We start from the raw sequence: 25537 nt of genomic DNA, 5'->3' as shown, positions 1-25537 counted from the left end.
AGGAGGATGCTGCGCGGCGGGGCCCCCCTGGCCGCCCTGCTGCTGGCGGCGCTCAGCCTGGCCCGCCGGGACCCCCGGCCCCCCGACCCCGCGCCGGTCTCCGGTTGCGGGATGGAGGCGCCGAGCCGCCGTGCCGCCCCCCCGCACCACCCCTACGGGCTGTACCCGCAGGCTGCCGGCGCGCACCGGGTGCTCGGCGCTGCAGCCCCGCCGGGCTCCGGGCGGCCGCGGGGCCGGCGACCGCGGGGAGCCGGGGGAGGCGGCGAGGAGCCGGGGGGCGAGGCGGACGGCCAGGTCCGGAGGGAGAGGCTGCGGGGCTGGGACCCGCAGGTGCCGAGCCCCCCCCGGGAGCGGCCGCTGCCCGCCCTGTACTTCTCCGGCGGCCGGGAGCAGCTGGCGGCGCGGCCGGAGGCGCTGCCCGACATCCCGCGGGAGGAGTTCACCCTGGAGGTGTGGGTGAAGGCGGAGGGCGGACAGAGCAACCCGGCCATCATCGCAGGTAAACCCCGTCCCGCCGGCGGGCAGGCAGGGAGGGATGGGGACCCGACCCCCCCAAAACCCCCGTGGGGGGCTCGCCTGCCTTCTCCGCTGTGGCAGGTGACACCCCGCGCCCCCACCCGTGTCCTCAGCACCCCAGGCGTGAAATATTCCTCCTCCCTAAAACATCCCCTCCCCTCTCTTTGCCCCCCCGCCCCGTCCTTCCAGCCCGGCCCTCCCGGCTCCTATCTAGTTTCTCCCACTCCTCCCGCCGGGGGCTGGAAGGTCCCTTCGGGGGATACGCTCCGCCCGACCCCCCCAGGCCCCCATTCCTCCTTCCCCGGGGCCGCGGGCACGGCGGGGGCTTCCCGGGGCTCCCCGCCGGGCTAAGCGGCCGCGGCTCCCCGCCCGCCCTGGCCGGGCTCCCGGCGGCTCCCCGGGGCGGGCGGCCGCACGGTGGCAGCCGCGCCGCACGGACGGCCCCGGCCCCGGCCCCGGCCCCGGCCCCGGCGTCCCCCCGCCGGGCTCCTGGCCCCGAGGGCTCTGCGGAGCGGCTCCCCGGGGCAGAGGGCCGCCCCAGACGGTTTTTCTACCGGGAATTACCCCTTCGCCCCACCAAGCTAAGAAACAGGCGGGTGATGGAGAGCCTGGGGAGACAGAGGGGACTGGCACACGGGCACGGAGCGGGGCAGATGCCACCTCCTGCACCGGTGCCTCATGCGGCCGTGCCAGGACGGGTGTTTGTGGCAGGGAACAAGCACGGCAGGGCAGTGATGCCGGGCAGGGCTGGGAATGGGTAGCAGCGCCAAGATGTCCTGCTCCCATGGGATGTATGGGGCCCCCCTCTTGGGAAAGCACGGGGGCTGCTGTGTTTCTGTGCTGCCTCAGCCAAGCCGCCTGGTTGGGGAAACCCTCTCTCTGTCCTCACTCTCCCTCCACTTGCAATCACTCCACTGAACCCCCCTCTGCTTCGCTCACTGCCTGGCCCCCTTCATGAATTTATCTCCCTGGCTCATCGGGGTGATAGCTGTGTCTTTGCTGCAGAAGGGGTAGGAAGGACAGGCTAGAGACTGGGTGGCAGAGGGGGAAAGCAGCTGCGTACAAGGAAACTACCTAGGGTTCAACTGTCCGCCTTCCCACCGGGGTCCCTGCTACCTCCCCTCCGGCAGGCAGTGGCTCGGGATGCACGGAGCACACTTCCCAGCATTGCATCAGCAGCACAGCTGTTTGCATCTGGAGATCTGGCCTGCAGGTGTTGGGTTTTACTTTTCCCAGCTAGCCAGCGTTTTTTTTTTATTATTTTTTTCTTTCTTTTTTTTTTCCTTGCGGAGGGTGGGACGGTTGTTAGTGCTGAAAGCGCCGCCCGTGAGCGCTGGCACTCACTCGGGTAATATCCCCCGGCCTCCGTGCTCCAGGGTTTGAGTCAGCCCAGGCACCTCCGGCTGTCTGAGTCACTGTCCGCTTCCCACCCTCTCCCTGCGGCTGGGACTGCGGGGTCCGGGTGGCGGAGTGGGACAGGCCAGCGCCGCTGGGCTTTCGTGTGAGCAGGTGATGCAGGCAGCTGCCAGCCCTTCAGCAGGTGCTGAGTCTGCCTCTGATCTGCCTGCCACTCCTGCCCTGTCAGTAGAGAGGGGACTGAGCCCTGAGGTGGCCCAAAGCTGTGGAGGAGCTGGAGATGCTCCAGGTGTCCGTGTGCAAGGGACCTTTTCCTTCCACCTTGGAAGGAAAGCAGGGCAGAGCTGAGCATCTCCCAGCGTCACTGCCTGGGAAATAAGGTTAGGCTGAACAGCTCTGTCTGGGCAAAGCAAGTTGTCCTGTTGGCGGGTGTGACTGGATTGAAGGCTCAGGATTTGGGTCTTTGTTCCCACAGATGTCACATTTTGCCTTAGGGCCACCCTGGATGGGGCTGTTAGTCCCTCTTAGCCCCTCTTGCATGGGGGAGATTTCTGCTGGGGCCGTGCCATGGCCACCGCCGGGAAAAGAGAGTGATCCTCCTCATTTTGGGCAGGAAATAAGTGTCTTTTCATGTAATGTAATTTCTTTTTCCGCCTTTTTTGTCTCCCCTCCATCCATGCCTTCTCGGCTCCTGGTAAACCCCAAGGGGATTTCCCCTGGTGCCAGGCTGAGGTTTATTTTTACTCAGATCAAAGGTGGTTTTGTTGAGTCAGAAGATCCCTCACCAGAGGCAGTCCCAAACTTCTGCTGTGTCTAAGCCCAGGTGTCCTCCTCAGGTCCCCAAGCTACTCACGACTGCACTCCCCAAGGGGTGACCACCCTCTCAGGCCGGCTGCCCTCACGGCACAGCTGGATGCTCCTGGCCTGTTTCAGGAGCTTTAGCAGCTAATTTCCCTCTGGTACCTGAATCTCAAAGCATGACTGAACTATTCCTTGTGCTGCAAAGCTCCTGGCCCCAGCAGGAGATGCTGCTTTGAGTGTTGTCCCTAGGAAGTGGCGCACTTCATCTCTTTGGAGGCTTTTTCTCCACTAGACACCTTTCCTGGCAGACACCTTTCTCTTCATTTTTTTGCACTGTTGCCAGCCACTCTTGTTTTAAACCCCATAGTTATCACCCTAAGCACTAATGAACATCACAAACCAGGTTAGAGCTCCCCTTTCCCACCTGACGGATTAGAGGCAGAGTTGCGCTTATGGGTGCCAAGGCAATTGGCTTGTATCTCCTTTGCAAACAGCTCTTTCCCTTTCTGGCGGGACAAAATGCCAAGTTCTTTGGCAAATCCCAGGGTCCTCCAGGGTCCAGAAACTGGTCCCCTGCTGATTTCTTGCAGAAGCCCTCTGGAGGTGTCAGGAGCTGGTGCTGGATGGCTCTGCTTCCCCGTTCTGCAGCGGCTCCTGTCTGCGGGACATGCTGCTCTGCCTGCATGCTCTGTGGCTCCACCGCAGGTGGCATCCCTGGCCGTGTCTAGGAAGCACCAGTTGCTGTCTTAGTGGGTTTCCAGCCTCCATTGTAGACCTGACCTTGGCCTTACTTGCATCCCTTTGATGAAGTCTCCAGACCTAGTTTTAGGCTCGCTTAAGGTTCTTTTGGCCAGTTTTGAACTTGTCAGGCACTTCCAAGCTTGGCTCCCGCGTCGGTTTGCAAGGATGCTAGCTCACACTCACCCCAGAAGGCTGTTCCACCCCTGACGCTGTTTGCCCCAGTTTTGCCTTAGTGTTTAATCAAATTATGAGTGCTCTAAATCGTTACAAGGTGAAATGCATGAGTTTTCCTAAGAGAGGAGGTACCAAACCCTGTCTCCTCCACCCCAGTGAGGACCAAATACTAGAAGATAGCTTTGAAGTGTGCAGGTCTAAGCACCTTTCAGCCAGCACCCAGCCCAAAATTACTCTCCAGCTTTGCCTCCTCATGCCTGCAAGGCTCCTTTGCCTGCCTCCTGCTTTTTGGCTTCTTCCCATCTCAGCTTCCCCTGGTCTTTCTGCTTCCCTTTCACAATCCCCCAGAAAACAAGAGTTGGCCAAAGCCCATCCACCCACGGAGGCTTTGTGCGTGGCTGCCTTTGTAGTGAGCAGTGGCAGGGATCCGTGCCCAGGGTGGTTACGACTGTGGGATGGCCAAGAGGCCACCACCCATCTTGCCCTTGGTGAAAGGGATGGATGGAGGGAGGGGGGCAGCTTCCTGGGGTGCAGCGGGGCTTGACTGTGACATTTCCTGGCCACACAGATGGTGTGTTTACGAGGGCTGGTGGGGAAAATGTGGGGTCATGGTAACCTGGCTTCAGCCACATCCCCTGGATGAAAGCCAGGAGGTCCTGCTCCTCCTGGAGCTGCTGCTCCTCTACACCTCTGTCTCTCTCCACTGGCTTCTTTGCAATCCCGGTGGCAGGTACAGTTTCCCCAGACTGTCATGCTGAGCATCTCCAGGGACAGGTGAGGCAGCAGGACAGGGCAGCAGTGCCTTGTTTTGCCCCATGATGCCTTGACACCACAGAGATGGGCAGGTGGTGTCTGTGATGAGAGCAGCACTGTGAGGGGCAGGAGAACCTGTGCAGCGGGGTGGAGACACAGGGAAAAGCAGGCTGGAGCATAAGAAATATTGCAGCAGGAGCATAAAAAAGGCCTCTGGGTGCGGCAACAGGTTTTGGCAGCACCAGGGCACTGTTGCATCTGGAAGCGATTTGTTGGGGTGGGGAGCAGGAGAGTGGGGGGCTCCCAGAAGATGCCACTGGTAGGGCTCAAAGCATGCCTTCAAGCTCACTCACCCCAGCTGATGATCCTGTGAATGTCCCAGCTGTGGTGGTTTAGGAGCCCAGAAGAATTTATTTCAAGCAGCGGGTCCATTTCCCCTTCCCAGTATTTAAGTGCCTAATGGCCATTGATTCCCAAGGGTATTCAGTGCCTGGAAGCCTCTGGTTCTCAACTGTGGGCACTCAGCAGCCTGAGTTTCAGGGAAAGTCAGCAAAGCTCCAGGTCTTGCCCAGCCTAAAATACAGGTTTGCAACATGCTTGGGCGCACAAGGAGAGGCTGAGCCCAAAGCTATTCCTTGGGGTGGATTTATGCTCAGGAGAGCTTTGAGGGCTGAGGTGTGCACTCGCCTGGCTGGAGGCAGCGCATCCCTCCATCTTCCCCCTCCAACCCTCGCCCACCCACATTGGATGCATGACTGGGAGGAAAACTGGAGCGTAAAGGCGAGCTGTAAATCTGCCTGGAAGCTGTTGGGGAAGCAGTCCCTGGAGGAGGCTGTTTTGCTTTGGATTGCTGTGCTCTAATTCTTAAAAGCTTTGGCCCACAGATAAAAAGTTTAGCCTCTAATCCTGTCCCACAGGAGTGCTGTTACTACAGAGAGCATCTCAGAAACACCTCGCTCTTCAGCCTCTCCTCCTGTCCATGCTCTTCCTCTCCTCTCCATCCTGCCTCTCCAGCTCTGCCATCCCTCCTGGCTACTCCACCTGCTCACCCAATGATTCTGGATAGGGGCTGGGGTGTCCCCCCTGGTGCAGCACCCATTGCCCAGCCTCTGGCCACCTTCATTTACCTGTAGCAGTGGCAGTGGGAGCCTCCACGCAGCCCTGCCAAAAGCTGTCCCGCCACCGAGGACCCGGCTCGCGCTCCGGGGAAGAGTGGTGATGCTCTCTGGTCCTTACCAGCTCTCCTTTCTCTCCATCCCTGTCCCCGTCCCCACTGCAGGTGTCTTCGACAACTGCTCGCACACAGCCAGTGATAAGGGCTGGGCACTGGGCATCCGTGCCCTGCAGCTCGGCGGCAAGAAAGACGCCCGCTTCTTCTTCTCCCTCCGCACGGACCGGGCGGCCACTGCCACCGAGGTGACTGCCTACCACCGCTACCGCCCTGAGGTGTGGACCCACCTGGCTGCCAGCTATGATGGGCGGTGGATGGCCCTCTACGTGGACGGGGCACGTGTGGGCCGTGCTGGCGGGCAGGGGGGGCCCCTGCACAGCGCCTTCATGGCCTCCTGCCGCACGCTGCTGCTGGGGGGGGATGCCTGGGGGACTGTGCACACTTTCCGGGGACACTTGGCCAGGCTGGCCCTGTGGCAGGGCGCCCTGTCCCAATCCCATCTCCAGCGTACATTCCTAGAAGGGGTGGCTGAGGGGATGGCAGGGCTGGCTCTGGCCTCTGGCTTCACCACCCCAGAGGAGCACTGGGTGCCTTTTCGGGAGGGCGCCTTCCCCCGGCAGCGGATGCTGCCATCCCCACCGTCCCCTGTCCTGCAGCCGCTGGGCCCCCCTGCCTGTGGGCAGACTGCCTGTGATAATGTGGAGCTGGTCTCCCACTACAACCGGCACTGGCCGCTGCGGAGTGGGAAGGTAGTGCGGTACCGGGTGGTGAACCTGGTGGATGACAGCGGCGGGCGGCCAACAGTGAGCCGGGAGCAGGTTTGGCGGCAACACCGGGCGCTAAGTGAAGCTTTCCGACCCTACAACATCTCCTGGCAGCTCAGCTTGGTGGAGGTACGCAACTCCTCACTGCGCCGCCGCGCCGTCCTCCTGGGCTGCGAGCCCAGCAAGGTGGGCAACGAGCGCTGCGACCCCGAGTGTGAGCATCCCCTGACTGGCTACGATGGTGGCGACTGCCGCCGGCCTGGCCGCTGCTTCTCCTGGAAGCGCCGTGATGGTGTCTGCCACATGGAGTGCAACAACATGCTGGACGACTTCGATGATGGTGACTGCTGTGACCCGCGGGCCACCGACGTGGCCAGGACCTGCTTCGACCCTGACTCGCCCCAGCGGTAGGTGCAGGACTTATGGGGGGGGGCATGTTGAAGGATGGGGTGCACCCTCTCCCTGCCACCTTCTCTGCACCTGAATGTTGCTTCTGACCAGCCGTTTTCCAGCATGGGAAGATTGAGAGGTGTTTTGCTGGGGGGACAGGTGTGCTGTGCCATTCAGGGCAAGTAAATCCCGTGGTGCAGCACGGCATCTGTCTGTGATGCTCTGCCATTAAGTTTTTTTTCCCCCCAAAATGAATGGGGTGTGATGGGGAACTCTCCCCTTGGGGGATTCCCAGTGCAGAGCTGCTGGTCTCTGGTGACACGCCAGCAGGACCACGAGCACCCCAGAGTGGGCAGAGTGGCCCTGTGCAAAGGGTGCATCATCCCCTGACGTCCCCTGCACAGGATGCAGTGGGGGGATTGCTGCTCCTTTCCCACCTTCCCTGGAAGTGTCTAAAAGCCTGATTTCTTAATTTGTATTTAAAATGCCTTTGCCCGAGTGCTGGAGTGGGGAGAAGGAGGCCATGCTGCTATGTGTGAGTGGCAGGATTTGGAAAGGTGTGGGCTGGCATGTGTGAGCCTCCTCGAATCTTGCCCTGGGGAGTGATGCCATGGGGAGATGCCCTTGGCTGGGCATTGGGAGGGGCTGATCAAACCCTGCACCTCAAAGCCAAATGGTGGTTGGGGAGCAAATCCCCCTCTTCGGGCACAGGCATGGGGTGGCTGCTCAGTGCTGGAGGAGGACACATGCCTTTACCATGTACTACAGGTGCAAAATGCCCTGCAAAACCCACATTGCTCTGTGGAGCATCAATGCGCGCGTGTTAGGGGACCCCTGCTCTCCGCAGGGCCCTTTGGAGGCAGCAGCTGGGATGGGATGGAGAGGGGGACCCTGCTGCATGATGGGGGACCCCAGGGCAGCGGGGACAGTATCCTTGGCGCAGTTGGTGGCTTGCGGACGCCTGCCCTCCTCCCCGGAGCCTCTGAAGTGCCGGCAGCCCCACTGATGGCTTCCAGTGCTCGGGGCTTTGCCAAATGTGCTTTCTGGCTGGAGACGGGGAAGGGAAAAAAAAGTCATGGCTTTTCCTTTTTTTTTTTTTTAAGCTGTTTCTGTCTTGGTGTCAGAGAAAAATGCTCATTCCCTGCTGCTGGCTCCCAGCGGGCAGAGGTGCCCACTGGAGCAGGAGCAGTGCAGTGCAGATAGCAGCATCTGGGGAGAAAAGCTGCAAGGGAGGGTTTTAGGGAGACGTTGCTCCTTTGATCTTTTTTCTTCTTTTTTTTTTTCCCCTGGGCTGTGGGAGCAGGTAGGCTGTGGCCATAAATCCTTTTTTCCCAACCCTGTTCCTTCTCTGTGCTGCTTCCCAGGTGGGACATGGAGGGAGGAGGGAAGCAGGTGTTTCTGCTTGGGTGGTGGTGATGGGAGAGGAGCAGTGCTTCCCTTCCTCCCTTCCTGAGCCTTTCTCACATGTCCTTTAGTCATCTGAGAAAACACGGGAGGAGAACGAGGAGCCTTTCTTCCAATGCATCCCTCTGGCCACAGAGCCACACACCCTGCCTCTGCCTGAACACCCCCCCCCCAAGATGTTTTCACACCCCTGGAAGTCTCTTTGGTGACAGCCACCACCACCACGCTGTGCCTGCCTGTCCCCTTTTTTCCCATCCCTTTGAGTGAGAATGGGCAGTGCTTTCCTGTCCTGAGTGTGGGGGAGATGAGCGGCTCTCCTGCCTGCATGATGCCTCTCCTGCCTGCATGATGCCTCTCCTGCCTGCACAATGGCTCTCTACTCATGGTGGCCATAAGCATCCAATGCCACTCGGCCTTTGCTTCAGCAGGGCAAAGGCTTGGTCCTTGCCCTCTGTGTGCAGTTAGACAAATGTTTTCATCCTCAGACAAGAAGGGCTCCACCTTAAATTAAAGAAGGCCAAATTTTTGCTGGTATGAATCAGGGCTTCCATTTGTCAGGATTTTCCCCTGAAAGTTGGGAAAGAAAAAAAACAAAACAAAACAAAAACCTTGCTTCTGTGGGAAAGGAATGGGAAAATGGGAACACTAGGGAAATAACAAATCTTTTGCAATTTTCTTTCCGCAGACCTCATTGGCCTGTGCAGAAGACAAGATTGATTGTTTGTAGGCTAAGCTCTGAAAAATGAAATCTGGTGTGCCCAGCATTTGGGAAATGTGGGGGCATGAGTTGAATCCTGCTGTTGCTGAGCTCTTCTGAGCTGCTTTTTGCCACCTTCCTCAGAGTTGCTGGTGGATATCCACCCTCCCTGGGCTCATTGATGCTGAGGGCACCCTGGCTCCTGGGGAAGAATATATACGTCTGTAGGAAAACCACTGGGAAATTGGTAGCACGGGTTTGGGAAAAACCAAGGTGAGCTTGAGCTCGCCCAAGGGCATGGCTAAGTCAGTGTTTTTCCCTCAAAGTCGGTGGATGAATCCCAAGATACATGAGCAGGCAATCTTAGCCCAAGGGGTTTTGTTCAGGCAGAGCTCCTGCTGAGCGAGTACCTCTGGGTTTGCTCATAAGGTATTCTACTTAAATGAACATTTATGAGGAGCGGGGCAGCTGGGGAACTTACAGAAGGATTTTTAGGGTGGAAGCCAAAACGGGAGAAATAACACGAAATAAAATTTAACAAACTGCGGAAAGGAGGCACAATAGGAGCCAGGTGCTTCGATGTGAACAGCAGCTCTCGGTCTGTAACTGGAGGAGAGCAAGTGAGTGAGCTGGCTGCTGCTCTGCTGAGACGCCTGCACTTTTTCATACCTGCTGGGGAACCACGTGCCAGAGCCCAGCAGGGAGCTGCAGCTTTGGGAGAGCTGGGGGAGAGGGAAACCCTGCTGCAGGTGGTGCTCTTTAAATCTCCTTTCAGATCAAGGTGGCAAGACAAAAATCTTGGGATCTTTTTTCATGGAGTAAATCAGCTCTGCTGTATTTCATTTCAAGGCTCTCACAAAGAGTGGTTTGGATGTGAATGTTTCTTAGTATGGCCAAAAATAATCCAAATGAGAAAGTCAGAGTGAGATACTGAGCAATTTCTTACTAGCATTGCAGACAGTTTCAGTCTATTTTGGTAAAGGGTCTCTATACCTTATCTTGACTTGCGTGACCTTAAGCACTCATGCAAAAGCTTTTACCATCTTAGCACATCTCTCATTTCAAATCTCCTTTCCTTGGGCTGCACCTTTGAGAAAGGCAAATCAGAGGGAGAAGCCTTAGGAATAGCAGTAGCTCTAGTGCTTCTTAGCTGGTGGACATCTCAGTATACTTCCAGGGCCACACTTGGTGCTAGCATATACCCTCACCCATGCTTAGCAGGGGAGGGAAATGAGGTTTGGAAAGAAGGATTATAAAGCTCTGGTGGGGACGGACCCTGCTGTAGCCAAGGTAGAAGCTACCCCCCGCTCTGGGGTACGGGGTGATGCTGAAATGATGGCAGTGTTGCTGTGCACAACTCCAGACCAACAAGCCATCTTGCTGAGTCCTTCCTGCACCTCCTCTAGTAGCATGTGGGACAAGACAAGTCCTGCTGTGCTCTGAGCCAGCTGGGCCACCACCCACTAGTAAAACCCACTGACAGGACTGTGTGCTTGTGGCTGGAGGGACACTTGAGTGAGAGCTCAGGTGAACAGCTGAGTGTAGACATCCCTGCAAGGCACCACAACAGGAGCCATAGGAAGCAAGTCAGGGACTTCTCATTCATCCTGACCCACCATATGAAGAACAAGGGGACAGGCAATGGCAGGAAAGCTGCCTGCTGTCATCCTTCACCCAGTCTTGTTCTGATTTAAAGTGTTTTCCAGGAGTTGCTGGCAGTGCAATGCCAGGGTCTGGCGTAAAATTTGCCTTGATTTGCTGCAGACACGCATCTTCTTGCAGTGCCTGAGTGCAGTTGTAATTGGTGCTCTTGGAAGGAAAGCAGCAACAGCTCATTAACAGCAATTAACACTCAGCGAGGGTCCCCCTCGGGCAGTTAGTCAATGAGAGTCTGGTGTGTGACACAGTTCATATGAAAAGAAAAACTGGAAGGGAGTCTGGAGAGCAAAGTGGATAAGGGCAGAGCTGCTGGGTCTTTCATCTCACTACCCAAAGTAACAGCAGAATTAACCAAAGTGACAAAAGGAGGTGAAAAATTACAAGGTCTCTCCAGCCTCTTGGTGGCCTCCACTGGGGTGACCACAGCTGTGATATTAAAGTGTACCTGATTAACAGGACACTTGATGGGCTTTAATGCAAGCTTAGCTGGCCTCCCGTCCTGAGGGAAGGATGTTTAATTGGGTTAAAGCTGCTTGGGAGCCTCCCGCTGTTTAAGTGGCGTCTTCAAAAGCTGATCCAGATTAACCTTACTGAATGTCTCTCATGGACAAACCCCAAGGATGAACAAATCACTCCAAGCTATTCTCTGGCACTTGAGCAGCCCATTGTCAGGAGATGTTCAGCTGAATGTGGTTGGACTGATAGCATAAAAGGTGTAAAATTGAGAGAAGGTGAGGCAAGGATGGCACTTTGGGGCAACAGCTGACCCACCCAGACCTAAATCCCAACCAGATGGTAAGACAACATTCAAATTAGCTGGTCACTTCCCTTCTACCTTCCCTTGCTACAGGAAACCTCAGCAGATCTTTCTCATAGTGAAAGAGGGCAGGTATATGCAATGTTATTTTGAAATTATAAGCCTTGGGAACAACCTGAGGTCACCATCACTGTTGCAGAGCATAGATTCACCTGGAGATGGTAGGTGTATGCAGACGTTTTCATTTACTGCTTGTGGTCGTTGATCACTTAAGGATGATGGAGAGGGTGTATTATCTGCAAACTATTGAACTCGTTGCCTGTGAAGTGTGGAGTGGAAGAGACTATTTGCTTGCCTGATGCTCCTATGAGAAAAGCATAATTAGGAGGTACCCCTGCTCAGGACCTGAGCTCTGGCTGCTTTTTAGCTGCCGCTGGTACCTCTTGGAGTCCTACTGGCCTATACCCAAATATTGGCCTGATGTTCCCAAAAGACCAAGCCTCAAGTGCTGGGCTCAGGTCTCGGGACTTGTAATTGTGGTGGTGAGGAGATGGGTGCTTTGGGGACACCAAAGATGGTAGTGATGGATTCACTGGCTTCTGAGCTTTTTGCTTCTCCTCTCTAGTAGACTTGCTGGGACTGGGGAGGTGCAATAATAAACAGGGCTTTTTGCTGGAGCCTGATGGTTTCTTGGTGGATGCTTTAAAGTTTCATGAGAGTGGCTGGATTTGAGCTCATCAAAAAACTTACTATTTCCTTGTAGGAAAGCCCATTCTCTCTGAGCTTTCCCATTGATTACTGATTTCAAAACTTGGCAAAGATAGAAGGGATTGTCCTTGGTAGAGCCCATTAGATCAGGCAAACAGGACGTCAACCAAACTGCTTGCTCGTGATGGGTTGTGAAGGCTATACCCATTTTAACATGCCTCTGCGTGACTCAGCTTGCCCAGAGCCTTAGCTTAGGGGTGAAGACCCCAAATTTGCTTTTGACCTTCTCAAAGTACATTGGAGCGTATTTGGCATGTTACTACTCCTTAGGAAGTGTCTTTCCAGGGGGGAGGTGGCACCAAGGTGCAGCCATCCAAGGGACCGTGCAAAGTCTTGGGGACACTGGTCAAGAGCAGAGGGCTTTATGTCACAGTAGCTCCTAGTGGGACTAGAGCTCTGTTGTGTTACCCCAGGGAGCAGAGGAGTGGGGCTGGAAGAGAAGCATGAGAGTCTGGAGGTGTCCAGGTCCAAGGGCTGGTTCCCAGCCCCTGGCTTCAGCACTAGCCAAGGCAGCTTCCTATGTATAGCAAGCTGCAGCATACTGCTGATGTGGCCAAACCTTCTTCCATGTGTTTTGGGGTGCTAAAAGTAGGAAATAAAATCTACAGTAATGCACTGCTTTTCTTCCCAAGGTAGAAGGCTCGGGGGTTAATTTCCAATAAGCCTCTGCTGGAGGACAAGTCTCGCTCACTCCCTCAAGCTTTCCTTTGAGCATAGAGCTGCCAGGCGACTTGCTCCTTGAGCAACCTGCCAGGTCCCCCTAGGGGTGACTGTGTTGTCTCTGCAGGAGAGGGAGAACATGATCAGTGTGTGAGGGAGGGGAGAGGACCCCTGCCCAGGGGCTGTAGGCAGCCTGGGTGCTTTTGCGGAAAACAGCTGTCCCAGATGTAAGCTATTGTTCTAGGGAACACCACTGTCCCAGGGGCTCACTTAAGGGGGGCTGATTGTATCAGGATGGCAATTGTGAAGGAACAGCGGGTGTCCAATGGCTGGGGGGCGTCGCTCTTTGTCCCGATGTTCAGCCCTCCCCAGGGCTTCTCCTTGTCCCACTGTACCCGTGCCCACGGGCAGAGGACGCCAGCTGAGACCCTGGCCAGGCTATCCAGATCCCAGGAACTGAAACAGCAGGGCAGCAAGGAGCTCGGCAGCCATCCGGTGGGACACTGTCAGCTTGTTGTTGACGGGGTCTCTGGGATGATTTAATCCACGTTTGGGTTGGCAGGCTGAGCTGCGGCCATTGGAGTCGTTAAGCGAACATACTGCTTTTAGTTTTCCTTGGCCCAGCCACCACTGTTATTTAGGAAATCAAATTGCCCCTTGGCAGACGGTGGTGGGGCGAGAGGGAATGGGTCTAGTGGAGCCCAAATCCACTGAGATGGTGTGAGGCAGAGGACTTTGCTGGGAGGCTTTGGGGAGGGCAAGGATGCTGAGCCTTTGCAACTGTCGCATGCCAAGGGCTGTGCTGGGGACCAGAGGAAGCCTTGGACTTTTTTTTTTTTTGTGGTTAATGTATGATCGTTATATTACAAAACTTCCCCAATAAATTATCTTGCGTCCTTTTTATATCTGCGAGGAAGGCATTTTTAGAATGCTGGCTTGCGCACGCCACACTCTGGCTGGGACACCCAATTGGCTGGGCCTAAAAATAAGTTGGAGTCTTGGGAGTTGGTTTTTCCCTTTAAAAAAAAAAAAAAAAAAAATATATATATATATATATAAAGCAGGGACAAGATGTTTGGCTTGAATACATTTCTTTTTCTCTGTCTTGGTCCCTTTCCTGACCAATATCAAGGCTGTAAGTTTTTGCCCTTTGGTGAGAAATTTAGGGCAAAGGTAGCAAAGTTTTGAATCTTTTAGCAAGACTGGACATTACCATCATGGTGAAAAGTGCCTGAGGACTGTTTATTGACCACAGGGCTGTGTGGTTCACCTTGCAGAGGAACTAAGAGCCGTTAGCTTAATGCCTCTGGGAGCATCATCCCCGCTCAGCAAATTTGTCTACTGTTGTCAGCCCTGTTAAAGGGTCCTTCTGCCAGTGCCCAGGAGCTTTCGGTCTGGACAGATGAGGCAGGCCAGAGACTGGAAGGGTGGCTCGCTGGTCTTCTGACAGCCTTTCATTGACTTCTGCTGCAAGGCCATACTGCCCCACTGATGGATGGGCATGTGCATGGCAGCCTGCTGTGGGCTCATCTGAGCATCATCAAAAATAGTTCCCCAGTCTTGCAGTGTCAGTGTTTCCCTTTCTGCTGACGCACTAGTCATGGAGGCTGAATGAAGAAGAGAGACTGACTTTTGCTTATCACCTGGTGGTCACCAGAACAGTTTTTGGAGATGACCTCAAGCTTGGGGCTCTGCCTCCCCCATGCATGCAGAAACCAGTTTATGGTCTGGCCCCTCTGCACCAGCCATGTCTTCTTTCAGGAGGGGACCAAGCTGCCTCCTGCTATGTGTTAGTCCATGTTTCTCTCCAGCCTTGACTGGTCCTTGCCCAGGGCTCCACATGCATTCTGTCTCCTGAGACCTGGCGCTGAAGATGGTGCTGGTGGTAATGTTCATCTGTCCCAGCTCTTTGGCTGGAGACGGGCTTTAGACAGTAGTGTGGCACATCCTTGCTGGCACATATGCTGTGGGGTCATCTTCACCATGCTCATCCAGTCCACAGCTCTCCCTCTTTCCCTCCAGCTCTCTGAGATGTGTCCTATGGAGGAGGATGCTGTGGGAGATGAGTGGGAAAGAAGGAGGCACCTAGTGAAAAGCTGGACACCTGCTTTCAATTGAACAGAAGCAGGATGTGGGTGCCTAACTTCTCTAAGCTCCTTTGAAAACCCCGCACAGCAAAGATCATGTCTTCCGAGATGTTTGCAAACACCTGCTTGTGTTGTGGGTATGGGTAATCCCAGCTTTTCAGCCAGGGAAACCAAGGCACAGAAGTCTTAGACATCTTGTCCCCCAGTCATGCAGCAGTGAGGTGCTGTCATTGATGCTGAGGCTCTGGCCTCCTAGTCTCTGAATGGGGAAGAGAGGCATTAATAAAAGGAGATAAAGCTGCTCGGTCCTGGCTAAATGCAAGGGAAAAAATGATGCTCTCGTTTATGCAGTCCCCCTTTGTCTAGAGTGCTTTGCTGAGCCTCCTGGCCCTGAGATTCTGCTCAGCCACATGAAGCCCACAGAGTGCTGGGGGAGACCAGGAGGGTTGCACCCACCTGTGTTATCACCTCTGTCTTCCCTCAGTAGATTTTGAACTGCACTATAAAGATTGGCAGTGAAATTCAGGCTCCTGGGGGCACTGACTTGTTTGCAGAGACCTTAAGACCTCCCTAAACCTGGAATGTTGCTTCATATTTTTGCTGCAGGCAAAAAGCAAGAGAAAGCTGATTTAAAGATCTAGTCTTGTGGGCTGGGTGGGACAGGGCTTATCTGTGCAAACATAGACAGGCAAAAAGTGCTGTAAGACTTGGTCCTGGCCTGGGATGTTTTTTATTTTGCTTTGAAACAAACAATCCAGGCAGAAAGTAAGCCATACCTGGCTTTGTTTAGCTTGGAGCCTGCTCTAGAATAACTTGCCACTGTTGAGTTCTGCCTCGCAAAACCGCAAGGGGCTGCAAACATATTTCTCCATTTCCCCTGGCGCTTCTCGCTCACCCTCTCTCACATGTTCTGTATAACGCCAGTGTCTCGCCAGCCAGCATCAACATTGTCAAAAGAAGGCGAGTGCTTACCCCGTGTGGTGGATAGCGAGCCTGTCCAAAGCATGTTGGTGTGTGCTGAAGCTGGGATGCTGCCTGCACTGGGCTTTGGAGCCTGGCCATCCAGGGCAATGCTGGGCTCCTCTCCTTCCCCAAGCTGCTGCTTCGCTGCCTTTCTCCCTGGCAGGGCTCCTTTCCTTCCCCTAAATGGTTCAAAACTGGATCTTTAACTCTGTTTCTTTTGAATTCTTCTGATTAACTCCCCCCCAGCCACTGCTGTTTCCCTGTTTTCAAGGGATGATGGCTCATGATGACAGCTCCCCTCTCCTTCTTACAGCCCCCATAGATGTGCAGTAGCTTTCTGACTTGCTAGGTATGCTGTTAGGTCTGTGCTCTCGCAGATGGCCAGGCACGTACTCTGGGAGAATGACGATGTGTTTTCAGAGGCTGCCATCACGGTGTGAGCCTCCTTCATGCCCACCAAGAGTGAGTGGTCAGTGCTGGGTGCAGATGGAAAGCCCAACCCAGCAGGGTCCTACCACCCAGACGTGCACAAGCCTCAGGGTTTGCCCAGCCACCCTGAAAGCCCGACTCTGCATCACTGCCTGGTCTAATGAAAGACATCCCTGTACCTTGATGGGGTCTCAGATGGGTCGCCTGTTTTAAGATGATCTCACCCGTGAGGAAATGGTAAGCCTCTCGGAGGAAGAGATGGCCGTGATTCACTCTGATAGAAATAGAAAGGCCAAACAAGCAAATGGAAGTTCCCTATTGACCAGGTCCCTGCAATTTAAAAAGGTTTTTACTACCTATTCCAGTATGCATTTGAAAATCACATGCATTTACTCTTACGTACTACAATCAGATGGTTTTTAAGCCATTAAGGCCCGTTGGGTCAATAACCACCGTTTTCAAAAATCTATTAAATACCCATTTCCGTAGAAATAGAGCTTCTACAATTGATCATGGCTACCGACTCCCATTAAAATAAACCCCAAATGCTATCAACTCCCCCAAGATGTAGAGCAGTAAAACACAGATTGCCAGGACAAATTTATCCCAGGGGAAAGTTGATGGCCCATTATGCTTAAGCAACACAAGAATTGTCACATAAGCCAGGAAGTTTATGGGACTTGCATGGATTTGTCCTCCCTGAGGGGGGTAAAAAGGAAGGTTCATGGGGTGAATTGGTAGCGCTAACACAAGCTCAAAGCCAGCCTCCCGTGCGAGCTTTTTGGGAAACATTTGCCATGTTTTGTATTAACTTTCAAGTGTGTACAGGCTTTGGTTGTTTGGCAGAACCAAATGATGCTTTAGGGCTGAAGTGCTGTAAGAGATGCTGAATTTGTGGGTCTGTTCTTGGAGGCCCAGGGTTTTCCACGTTGAATTATACAGAGGTGTCACACTTCTGAGGTTGTATGAGGAAAGATATTGAGAAGATGACCTTGCAAAGATGAGGTCCTTGTCTCTCTGTCCTGGGAAGGAAGCCCTTTAGGGCTGCATGCTTTGCAGTGGACCCTAAAGCAGGCTGTGGGGGTGTGAATGTGGTGGGACTGCAGGGGATCCCTGCAGGTTGCCTCTGGCTGAGAAGTAGCTCAAGAGATGGAAGGCTGGTGAGGAGGGGCTTGACAATGTGGGGCAGAAGGGGTGGGAAGAGTGGGTGTCCCCGCTGCGATGTTGCTGGTGGGAGGTGAGAGCTGTGCCAGTCCTAAAGTGTACTGTGGAGCAGAGAGACCCTGTGTGTCCCTGCTGAGCACTGGTGATGGAGGGTTATAGCTCTGGAAGGTTCACCTCAGGAGGTGACCCAAAGGGCTGGGACCCATCGGTGTGGCTGTTGTATCCTCTGAGGGCAGCCTCCAGTTTTCAGGGGAGGCACTGAGGATGCAGGGAACAGCAGCGCAGGAGGAAGGGGTCCCAGCCCTGAGCCCCCCATCTTGGTTTGGCAGAGAAGCACAGGAGAGAGCTTTGCAATCCAGCTGTCCTTTCTGATTAAGGCTTTGCTGCTTACTGTCTCTGCCAGACAGCAACAACTCTTGGGATGCAGGCTCGCTGCTGGCGTCAGCCGAAAGCTGCCATGCCCCCTTGGAAGAGAGGTCAGATAGTCCCTGCTGAGCCAGAGGCCATGCTTCCCTTGTTTGTCTCCCTTCATGCCTCCTTCAATCAGCTTCACCGCAGCCCTGGATTTCTCTGCTGTGCATGCCTGATCCTGACCCAGCACTCATCTTCCTACTGCCCTGTCACCTCTCCAAGCCCTTTCTTGCTGGGGGATGATGTCTGTGCTATGGGGCCATGTCCAGATGCCTCTCTTATGAGGCCACTGCAGAAAGATGCCTCTTCCCGTCCAGCAGTGTGGTGATGTTGGATGGTACTTGGGCCTGAGAACGGAGGAGGCAATGTGGTGAGTCGGTCTCCTCCTTCTTAAAGGAATTTGAGGCAGGCAAAGGGGAACATGTGGGTTCCTGTCCCTGGGACAGAGTGTAGACATCTCTTCCTAGAGCAAATGTGGGAGTTTCTCCTGGGTTCATAATGTAAAGGCTTCTGTGTCAGGCACTGCAACCCTTTGACCCTTTGGGATTGTTGATGGCTGGTCCTGGTGCTTTCTGCAGTGCAGGGCTGACTCCTCTGGGAGCTCAGGAGAGACTATAAGTCTATCAAGTAGCCACAACCATTGGATTTTTTGGGAAACCTAAATGCAAATTGGACAAAATGCTGGTCCAAATGAGTGGTTCTCAAAAACCTCATCTCCTCCTAAGTTGTACTAGGGCTGGTGGTACCTCAGTTATAGCCAGGAAACCTACACAGGCACGTGGAGATGTGCGGGGGAATTCCCAGCAGAGCCATCCCAAGAGGCCATCAGACAGGCTGTGGTGCCCATCATGTGTGTGGCAGCTAGCACCTGAGTGAGGTGGCAAGCCAGCCTTGGCCTGAGGATGCAAACATCATGAAACCAGTGTTTTTCAATGATCCAAGCATCCAACGCACATGTGATTAATCTGTGCTGAAAGAAGAGCCACTGAACATCCCTGTTCCTTCAGAGGAGCAGTGGAGAAAACTCCCCACTCCTGCAGCGCTGGTCAGAAATCCCAGGGGTTGGGGGCTGATGATGCAGATGCTTTAGCATCCTCCAAGAGAAGCCTCAATTTGGCAAAGCCTCCAGCGAGAAGCCGCAAGAGGGGGCTGTATCTGAAGACAGCATTGGAAGGGGAGGTCAGAAGATCTACTCGGAGGCATGCACCCATCATCACGAGTGTCCTGAGGGTCCCCACCGCGCTGCAAGAGCACGGCTGGGGGTAAACATCTCCTGAGATTTATTCTCATGTATTCAATACAAGTTAGTGGGGGACCATCCTCGGTTCAACCCCCGAAACATGAGTACCAGTGTGTCACATGCAACCAGCCTTAAAACTGGTCCCTGCTTCCTTGCCCTGCACATAAGCAGTCAACATAGCTACAACAAGATCCAGAGAGGAAACCGGCATGTGGTAGAAAAGCAAACAGTCTCTAAGCAGCCTGGTGGGGAGGAATTGATGTGGGTTTCCTAAAGTCAGGTGCCCTGGTGTGGTGCTGGATGCAAAAACAAGTCCTTGATGCCCAGCTGTCACTTCCCAAGAGAAAGGCCATCAAGTGCAGCATGCCCTTGCCTGTGTTCACACTGGCAGGGTCTGGGATCTGTCGGTGCAGGCAAATGGTTAAAAATTTGGCACCCCTGGCAGTGTATTCAGAGTTTGCCCGGAGAGGGTATTGCATGTCCCTTGCTGGCCTTCAGGTGATCACATTTATATCAGTCCCTGTGTTTAAGCATTGTCATTATTTTTTTCAAAGATGGGGTAGGAGGGTGAAATTAATAACATGGAGACCTTTAAACCTGAAAGTCTGCTGAAATTTGCAGGTGGATTTAAGGTCTGTCAGAGAGAGGACAACCAGATTAGCCTGTCTCATTATGATCTTTGTTCACCCCTGTAGACATCATTGCATGTATCATATTAGTTGTTTGCCAGTCATGTGCCTTGTGGTCAGTCCTTCTGGATTCGGGGTGGCATTTTCCCAGGCTCCTGCTACAAATGTATTACATCCACTGATTTTTTGTTTATTTATGAATATTTCTATTTGTGCACTTCCCCTTCTGTTTTTTGCCCCTTGTTCTGTATCGCTACATCCCTCCCCTTTCAGTGTTGGGACTCACTGCCACCTCCCCAGTGTTTCATCTTCCCTCCCATCCTGCCCAAATGGCACTTCGGCTCCCATCCAACTGCTGCCATCTTTTCTTAATCTATTTTGAGCTCTGCCCCAGTACCATGCCCTTAATCTTGCTGTACCCCACTGGAAGGGAAGTCTAATTCTGTCTCGCAATCCTGAATAAAGGTGGAGACCATATGTTAATTCTGTCCAGGGATGCATCTCAATTATGCTGAGCTTCAGCTCCACCTTCCCTGCTTAGCAGATCTGCTCCTTCCTTCTGCCACTCCTCTTATTTCTAAAAGGGCCTTTTATTTTTTGTTTTCACTGGAGTCAGCTTGATTTCAGGGAATTCCCGTTTCATCCCACTCTCCCCAGCATCTTGGATGCACTGGTGTCTGCTGGTCAGTCCTGTTTTTCCATTCTTAGTTCAAGACCTGCCTTTATCCCTCCATTTAAGTTAATTTGAATCAGCTCATTATTAGTTCAGGCCAAGTTTTCTTTCTCTCATCAGCTCTTCCATGATTTCTACACTGCTTACCAAAACCAGGTCTAAAATAGCATTGCCTTTGGCTGGTGCAGTGATGATTTAGTGAATAACTTTTTAGCAAACACTTCCAGGAATAGTTAGGCTGTGCCATTGTTAGCAGCACTTATTCTTCAGTCTATCTCAGGGCAAAATGCCCTGCAGGGCTTTCTGGTCTAACACTAATGTTATTGTCTTTCTTGCCCAAATCTGACCTCAAGAAGTTGCGTACTACCATCTGATGTAACTGGGAGCTTGCCTGCTGTGTGTTAGTGATCTGCAGCCTTCTTGGTCCCTTACCCAGTAAATCTATGTGGAAGGGTCACAGCCTCGAACTACAACTTGTCTTTTTGATCCCATCTGCAGCTTTGCCAGTGCAACTCTCTGACCCTGCAGCATCTGCTACTGCTTCAGTCGCAAAGCCAAATCCACCTCCCACATGCAGATTTGAGAGTTACCTCTGAATCCAACAGGAATTGCTCATGCATAAGGGAAACCCCTGATCCTGAAGGCCCTCATGTACGAGTGTTTTGCCCTGTCACCCTCTTTGACATCTTGATACTTGGTCACTCATGCAAATTTTAAACTCTCTCTTAAGTGATGCTGCCAGTGATGGCTGTTTCCTAGGCTGTTCTACTCATGCTGTCAGTGCCTTAAAGGTGGGTTTTTCCAGGCATGTCCAAGAGGTGTGTTATTCCCTCATCCCTTGGGTACCCAAATGCTCTTTGGCTGGAGTCCAACACCCAGTGAAACTGATGAGAGACTCCTGAGGACTACAGAGGGTATTATTCCAGCAGCGTTGTGCCTCCTGTGATCCCAGGGGAATGTCTGGCTGCTCCTCAGCCTTCCCTTCACCTCTTGCATGTGTTTTGTATCTGGCTGTGTTACCAAAGCCTGTCCAGATGAGAGTAATTTGGATGTTGCCTTGTCAAGTTGTCATGATGCTGGCAATGATGTTTGTATCATACCAGCACAGTGCTGGACTGGAGTCAGAACTCGTAGACCATGGCAATGGGGATGCAAGTAGTCTTAACAAGTACAGAAGGACTTAAGCTTTTGCCTAAAAATACAGCATCCACCCAGCTGCATTGACACCAGACATTTCAGGGCAGGTAAATCCAGAGTGTGAGGCAGCTGCAGTTATGAGAACCACCATCAGTCTAGTCTGGAGAGAGACCAAGTAACCCATCCTGGCTTGTGTGCTGTGCCAAGATGGTTCCATGTCCTGTTTACAGCGTGGTAGCGGACTTTGCCTGTGGCAGGGCAGAAGGGAGGCAAGGCTGAGCATCAGCTGGGAATTCATGTGCTGGGTACAGGGATGAGGGTTCAAAAATTCTAGCAAGGAGGATTCATGTATGCAAGCAGAGACCCCCTTAAGGAGTCACCATGGAGAAGAGTCCTTTGGGAGGGGTGAATTGGAAGATGTTCACTTTGGCTCACTGTCTGGAGGAGCATCTCTCTTCACTAATGATACAGAGAGTTTAGAGAGTCTGCTCTCCAAAAATTTTCATGCCATTTGATTCAGCACCTGTCTTCATGGATTGGGTTGTGGCTCTTGGACTTTTGGCTGGTGCCTCAGAAGCAAGGTTGCTGTGTGTTGTGTTAACCCTTTGTAGCCTTTATGGAATGTGTTGTGAGCACACCAGAAATGTTGGTGGCAGGCTGGTGCTCGTTCCTGGGAAGTCTGAGGGATTCCTCATTTGTTAAGCAGAGGTTTGGGGAAAAAGGGAGCCTCCCTGCCTGGGGGGAGTAGGAAGAGGAATTTCCTTGCGGTGGGTGAAGGACATGAAAGCAGAGCCAGGAATCCCCTGTGACTTCATTGGGCTGTATGGTTAGCTGGAGCTGGCTGGGTCTCAAGTATTTTCCAGCTGTCTGTGGAGGGCACTTGGACAACTTCCACCCAACCCCACTCCCACATCCCCTCTGAAATGTCTACAGGGAAAAGATTCCTATTTTTGAATTGCAGTGGAATTCCTGTGGCATTACATACTGCATCCTTTGCAGTACCCAGAGAATTCAGTTTGATTTATGGTACTGGATGGGGTACGTGCTGGCCTTGCTTCTCATTCAGAAGTGCCATCTTTTGCCTTTCCGCGGTAATGGCCACTTCCGTGGCCCCAAGACTTCCTGTTATGATATGGCTGTCACTAGAAAGTACCACTCTTGCTCCTCCTCTCCCACCTGAAACAACATCAGGCTTGTGTTACAGCTTGATTGTCCATTCTACTGCCCCATAGATTAGCAGATCCTCTCCTCTCTCCCACCTGTGCAACAGCAGTGGTCCTGTTGTTGCTGCCAGAAATTGCTGCCTGGAACAGCAGCAACAGATCTGTCTCTCCAGAGTATGTCAAATCTCCTTTGACCAAGCCAGCCCAGAGACTGACTTACATCCATGAGTACAAAGACTCTGCCCCATGGGCTAGGACAAAATTGTTCAAGGAAAATAATGAGAAAGGGGATGTAAGAGTTCTCCAGGGAGGCCTGGGATCATGGGTGGAGCATGATTTTTCAATTGATCAGAAAGGAAGCTTTGGGTCTTTAGACCTTAGTCTGGTAAGGTCTAGTGCAGTAATAGTTTTCTATACAAAGCTGTAGTCATTTGATGGCTTTCCTATTTGATGCAATGGGGTGACACAGAGAAGATGGAGCAGGACTCTGAGATGTGTGATGATAGGACAGGAAGCAATGGACACAAGTTGGAACATGAGAAATTTGGATTAGACATTAAGGATTTTTTTTTACCATAAAGGTGGTTAAATACTGAAATACGTTGCCAAGAGAAATTGTGAAACGACTATCTTCAGAGCTGTTCCGGTCTCAGCTGGACATGGCCTTGAGCAACCTGTTTTAATTAGACCTGTTTTGAACAAGGCAGTCAGACTACATGACCTGTGGAGGTCCTCTTCACCCACAGTTATGAGTCTCTGATTCTGCTATTCTATGGTGACACAGTCACTGAAGCTGCTGCACTTCATCTTCATTTCCTTTTTTTGATAGCCTGAAATGTCACACAATGACAGCACATCATTAAGTCCCATACAGAGCCATGGGCTCCTGACCCAGCACCAGGACCACACTAGCATCACTGTGTCTCCACTGTGCTGCTGTAGAGCAATACAACGTCCAGGCTTCTTCCCCATCTTGCTTTCTGCAAAACATGAGTCCCACAAGTAAAACAGTATGCAGTGTGGTACCTAAGCGTGCCTTAGAGTCAAATTGTCAGCCAGTGTCATTCAGCAGAACTTTAAGTCAACAGTATCACAGGTCAGCACTGTCATGAAGGAGGCCCTCATATCTGGACTCATTCTCTCAAATACCATCACTTCAGATGGTGTTCATGCCCATGCTCATTTCTAATAATGGCAGTCCATAGCCCTCCTGTCCCTAATCTCTTTCTAGTGTTGCCTATAGTCTTCTTGCAAGCTCCGCTCTCCCATGGTTGCAAATACTCACCCGGTCAAGGTGATATTGCCATGCAGCTAGCTGCTCATCAATGAGTTTTGGATGCTCTTGGAAAAACATTTGCTTTGATTCTGGAAAACCTGATGGCCCTTCTCTGTCTCCCTTCCCTCTGCCCTATTCTTTGGTGTTGTTTTGTTTTGATGCTTAACTGATTAGCTGTGCCTTCATGTGCCCTTCTGGCCTTCGTTGTGTTTGTGTGTTGGCTTGCAGTGCCCACTCTGATGTAAATACCATCCCGTTTGGAATAATCTGGTCTTGTAGGCATTGAGAAGCTATTTGGGGAGCAGAGGAGAGGGCTGTCATTTAGGCTGTTTGTGGAGACCAAAGGCTTCTCTGCCTTCCCCCTGGGAAAATCACAGAAGCGCTGAAGAAGAGGGAGAGCACGACCTTGGCAGCAAGTGACAGGCAAAGACGCCAGTTACATGCTCCTTGTCTAAGCTAAGGATGCCAGTGGGAAATGTGGATTGAGGGGAATTGGAGTTGCCCATTCTAGAATTGTTTTGGTCTTGGTCATGTTTCTGGGGACACCAGCAGGAGGATATTTGTGCTTTCCATGCCATAGTGGGTGAAATCAGGGTCCTTTCCTCTCCTCCATCCATCTGAGCATCTCTCAGTGCTGGAACGGCTCCCCCTACCCCTGACACAGCCCTGAACCATCCAAATCTCTCAATGGAGGAAATTACAGTTATTTATAATTAAGGGTTGACAAAAAATGTTGCTAGTGTCAAGGGAATGGCAGGCGACAGCCAGAAAAACATCATGTCTCCAGAAGAGGGGCAGCGGGAATATCCCTCTGAATAGGGCTGACGTCAGCTCTCGGAATTTGGACAGCCTGGAAGGGTTTGGGGCTATTTTTCCAAGATATCATAGGTCAGGAATCAACGTTATTTTTAAGTCTGTGTCCCCCGAGCAGCTCTGGTGCATAAAGGAGACTTTCTTTCCCCCTTCTCCCTCCTTTATGCTCTATTTCTATGAAATTTTTGCTTCTCTTCCTTCCGAGTCATGCCACAAATATGTCCTTCAGGTTTATTTGTTCTTGTCCCTATCTATTCCTCCCAGCCTGCTCCCGTCTTGGTTGGGTTGAAGGGATGGCGTCAGCGTGGCGCGTGTCTGAGATGCTCAGGCGCGACATCACAGAGGAGGGATCACGTTCTCCTAATTTGCCATTTCCGGTTGGGAGAGTTTTCTCTCCACAAGCTGATGTGGCTGGGGAAAGTGTTCTGGGAATGCTGCTTTGTGGTGGGAGATCTCAGGGCCTGGTGAAGACGAGCTGGTCATCTCATGTCACCATTAAATGCTGACATATAGTCCAGCCAAGATTTTCTGAAGTGTCTGAAGTTTCGGAGCTGCTTTGTCGCTGGGAAGGTGGGTGAGATGTCTCCAGCCCAGGATGGCCTATTGTGGCTGACTGGAAAGGGAGAGGTAGTCAGCAGATCCTGATTATCTGACACCTCCCAAGTCAGCAGTGGCCGACCCAAGTCTCTGCTATTTCAGATGCAGGGAAGTGTCCACCCTTGGGTTTACCGAGCTCTGCTCCACATGCCATCCTGCTCTAGTCTACTTCTGGAATCCTGTTCCTCTATTTTTTTCACTTTTTCCTCCCTCTCTTCCATTTGCTGTAGCAACCTCTCTCTTTCTAAACAAGTCTGTTGGTATAATAACTTGACTAGGGATCTTGCCATCTCAAACAGTGTATTTAGTACATCTCTTGTTGGTTTCCCTTCTCACTTCACATC

At 52.7% G+C, this 25537-nt stretch overlaps 1 protein-coding gene across 1 annotated transcript in view; it reads left to right on the top strand.

The window, feature by feature from the left end:
- Positions 1 to 6: 6 nt before the first annotated feature.
- Positions 7 to 25537, top strand: part of PAPPA2 (pappalysin 2) — a gene marked incomplete at both ends in the record, with an annotated part of 91943 nt that continues 66412 nt past the window's right edge. The window contains 2 exons of the mRNA XM_082313979.1: positions 7 to 499; positions 5621 to 6683. Of these exons, the coding sequence (XP_082170105.1) occupies positions 7 to 499; positions 5621 to 6683 (1556 nt within the window). The remainder of the gene's footprint in view (positions 500 to 5620; positions 6684 to 25537) is intronic.

Source organism: Platalea leucorodia, assembly GCF_965183815.1.
Source record: "Platalea leucorodia genome assembly, chromosome: 5".
Taxonomy (NCBI): Eukaryota; Metazoa; Chordata; class Aves; order Pelecaniformes; family Threskiornithidae; genus Platalea; species Platalea leucorodia.
The sequence above is the reverse complement of the archived record's forward strand: the minus strand, read 5'-3'. Positions and strand labels throughout refer to the sequence as shown.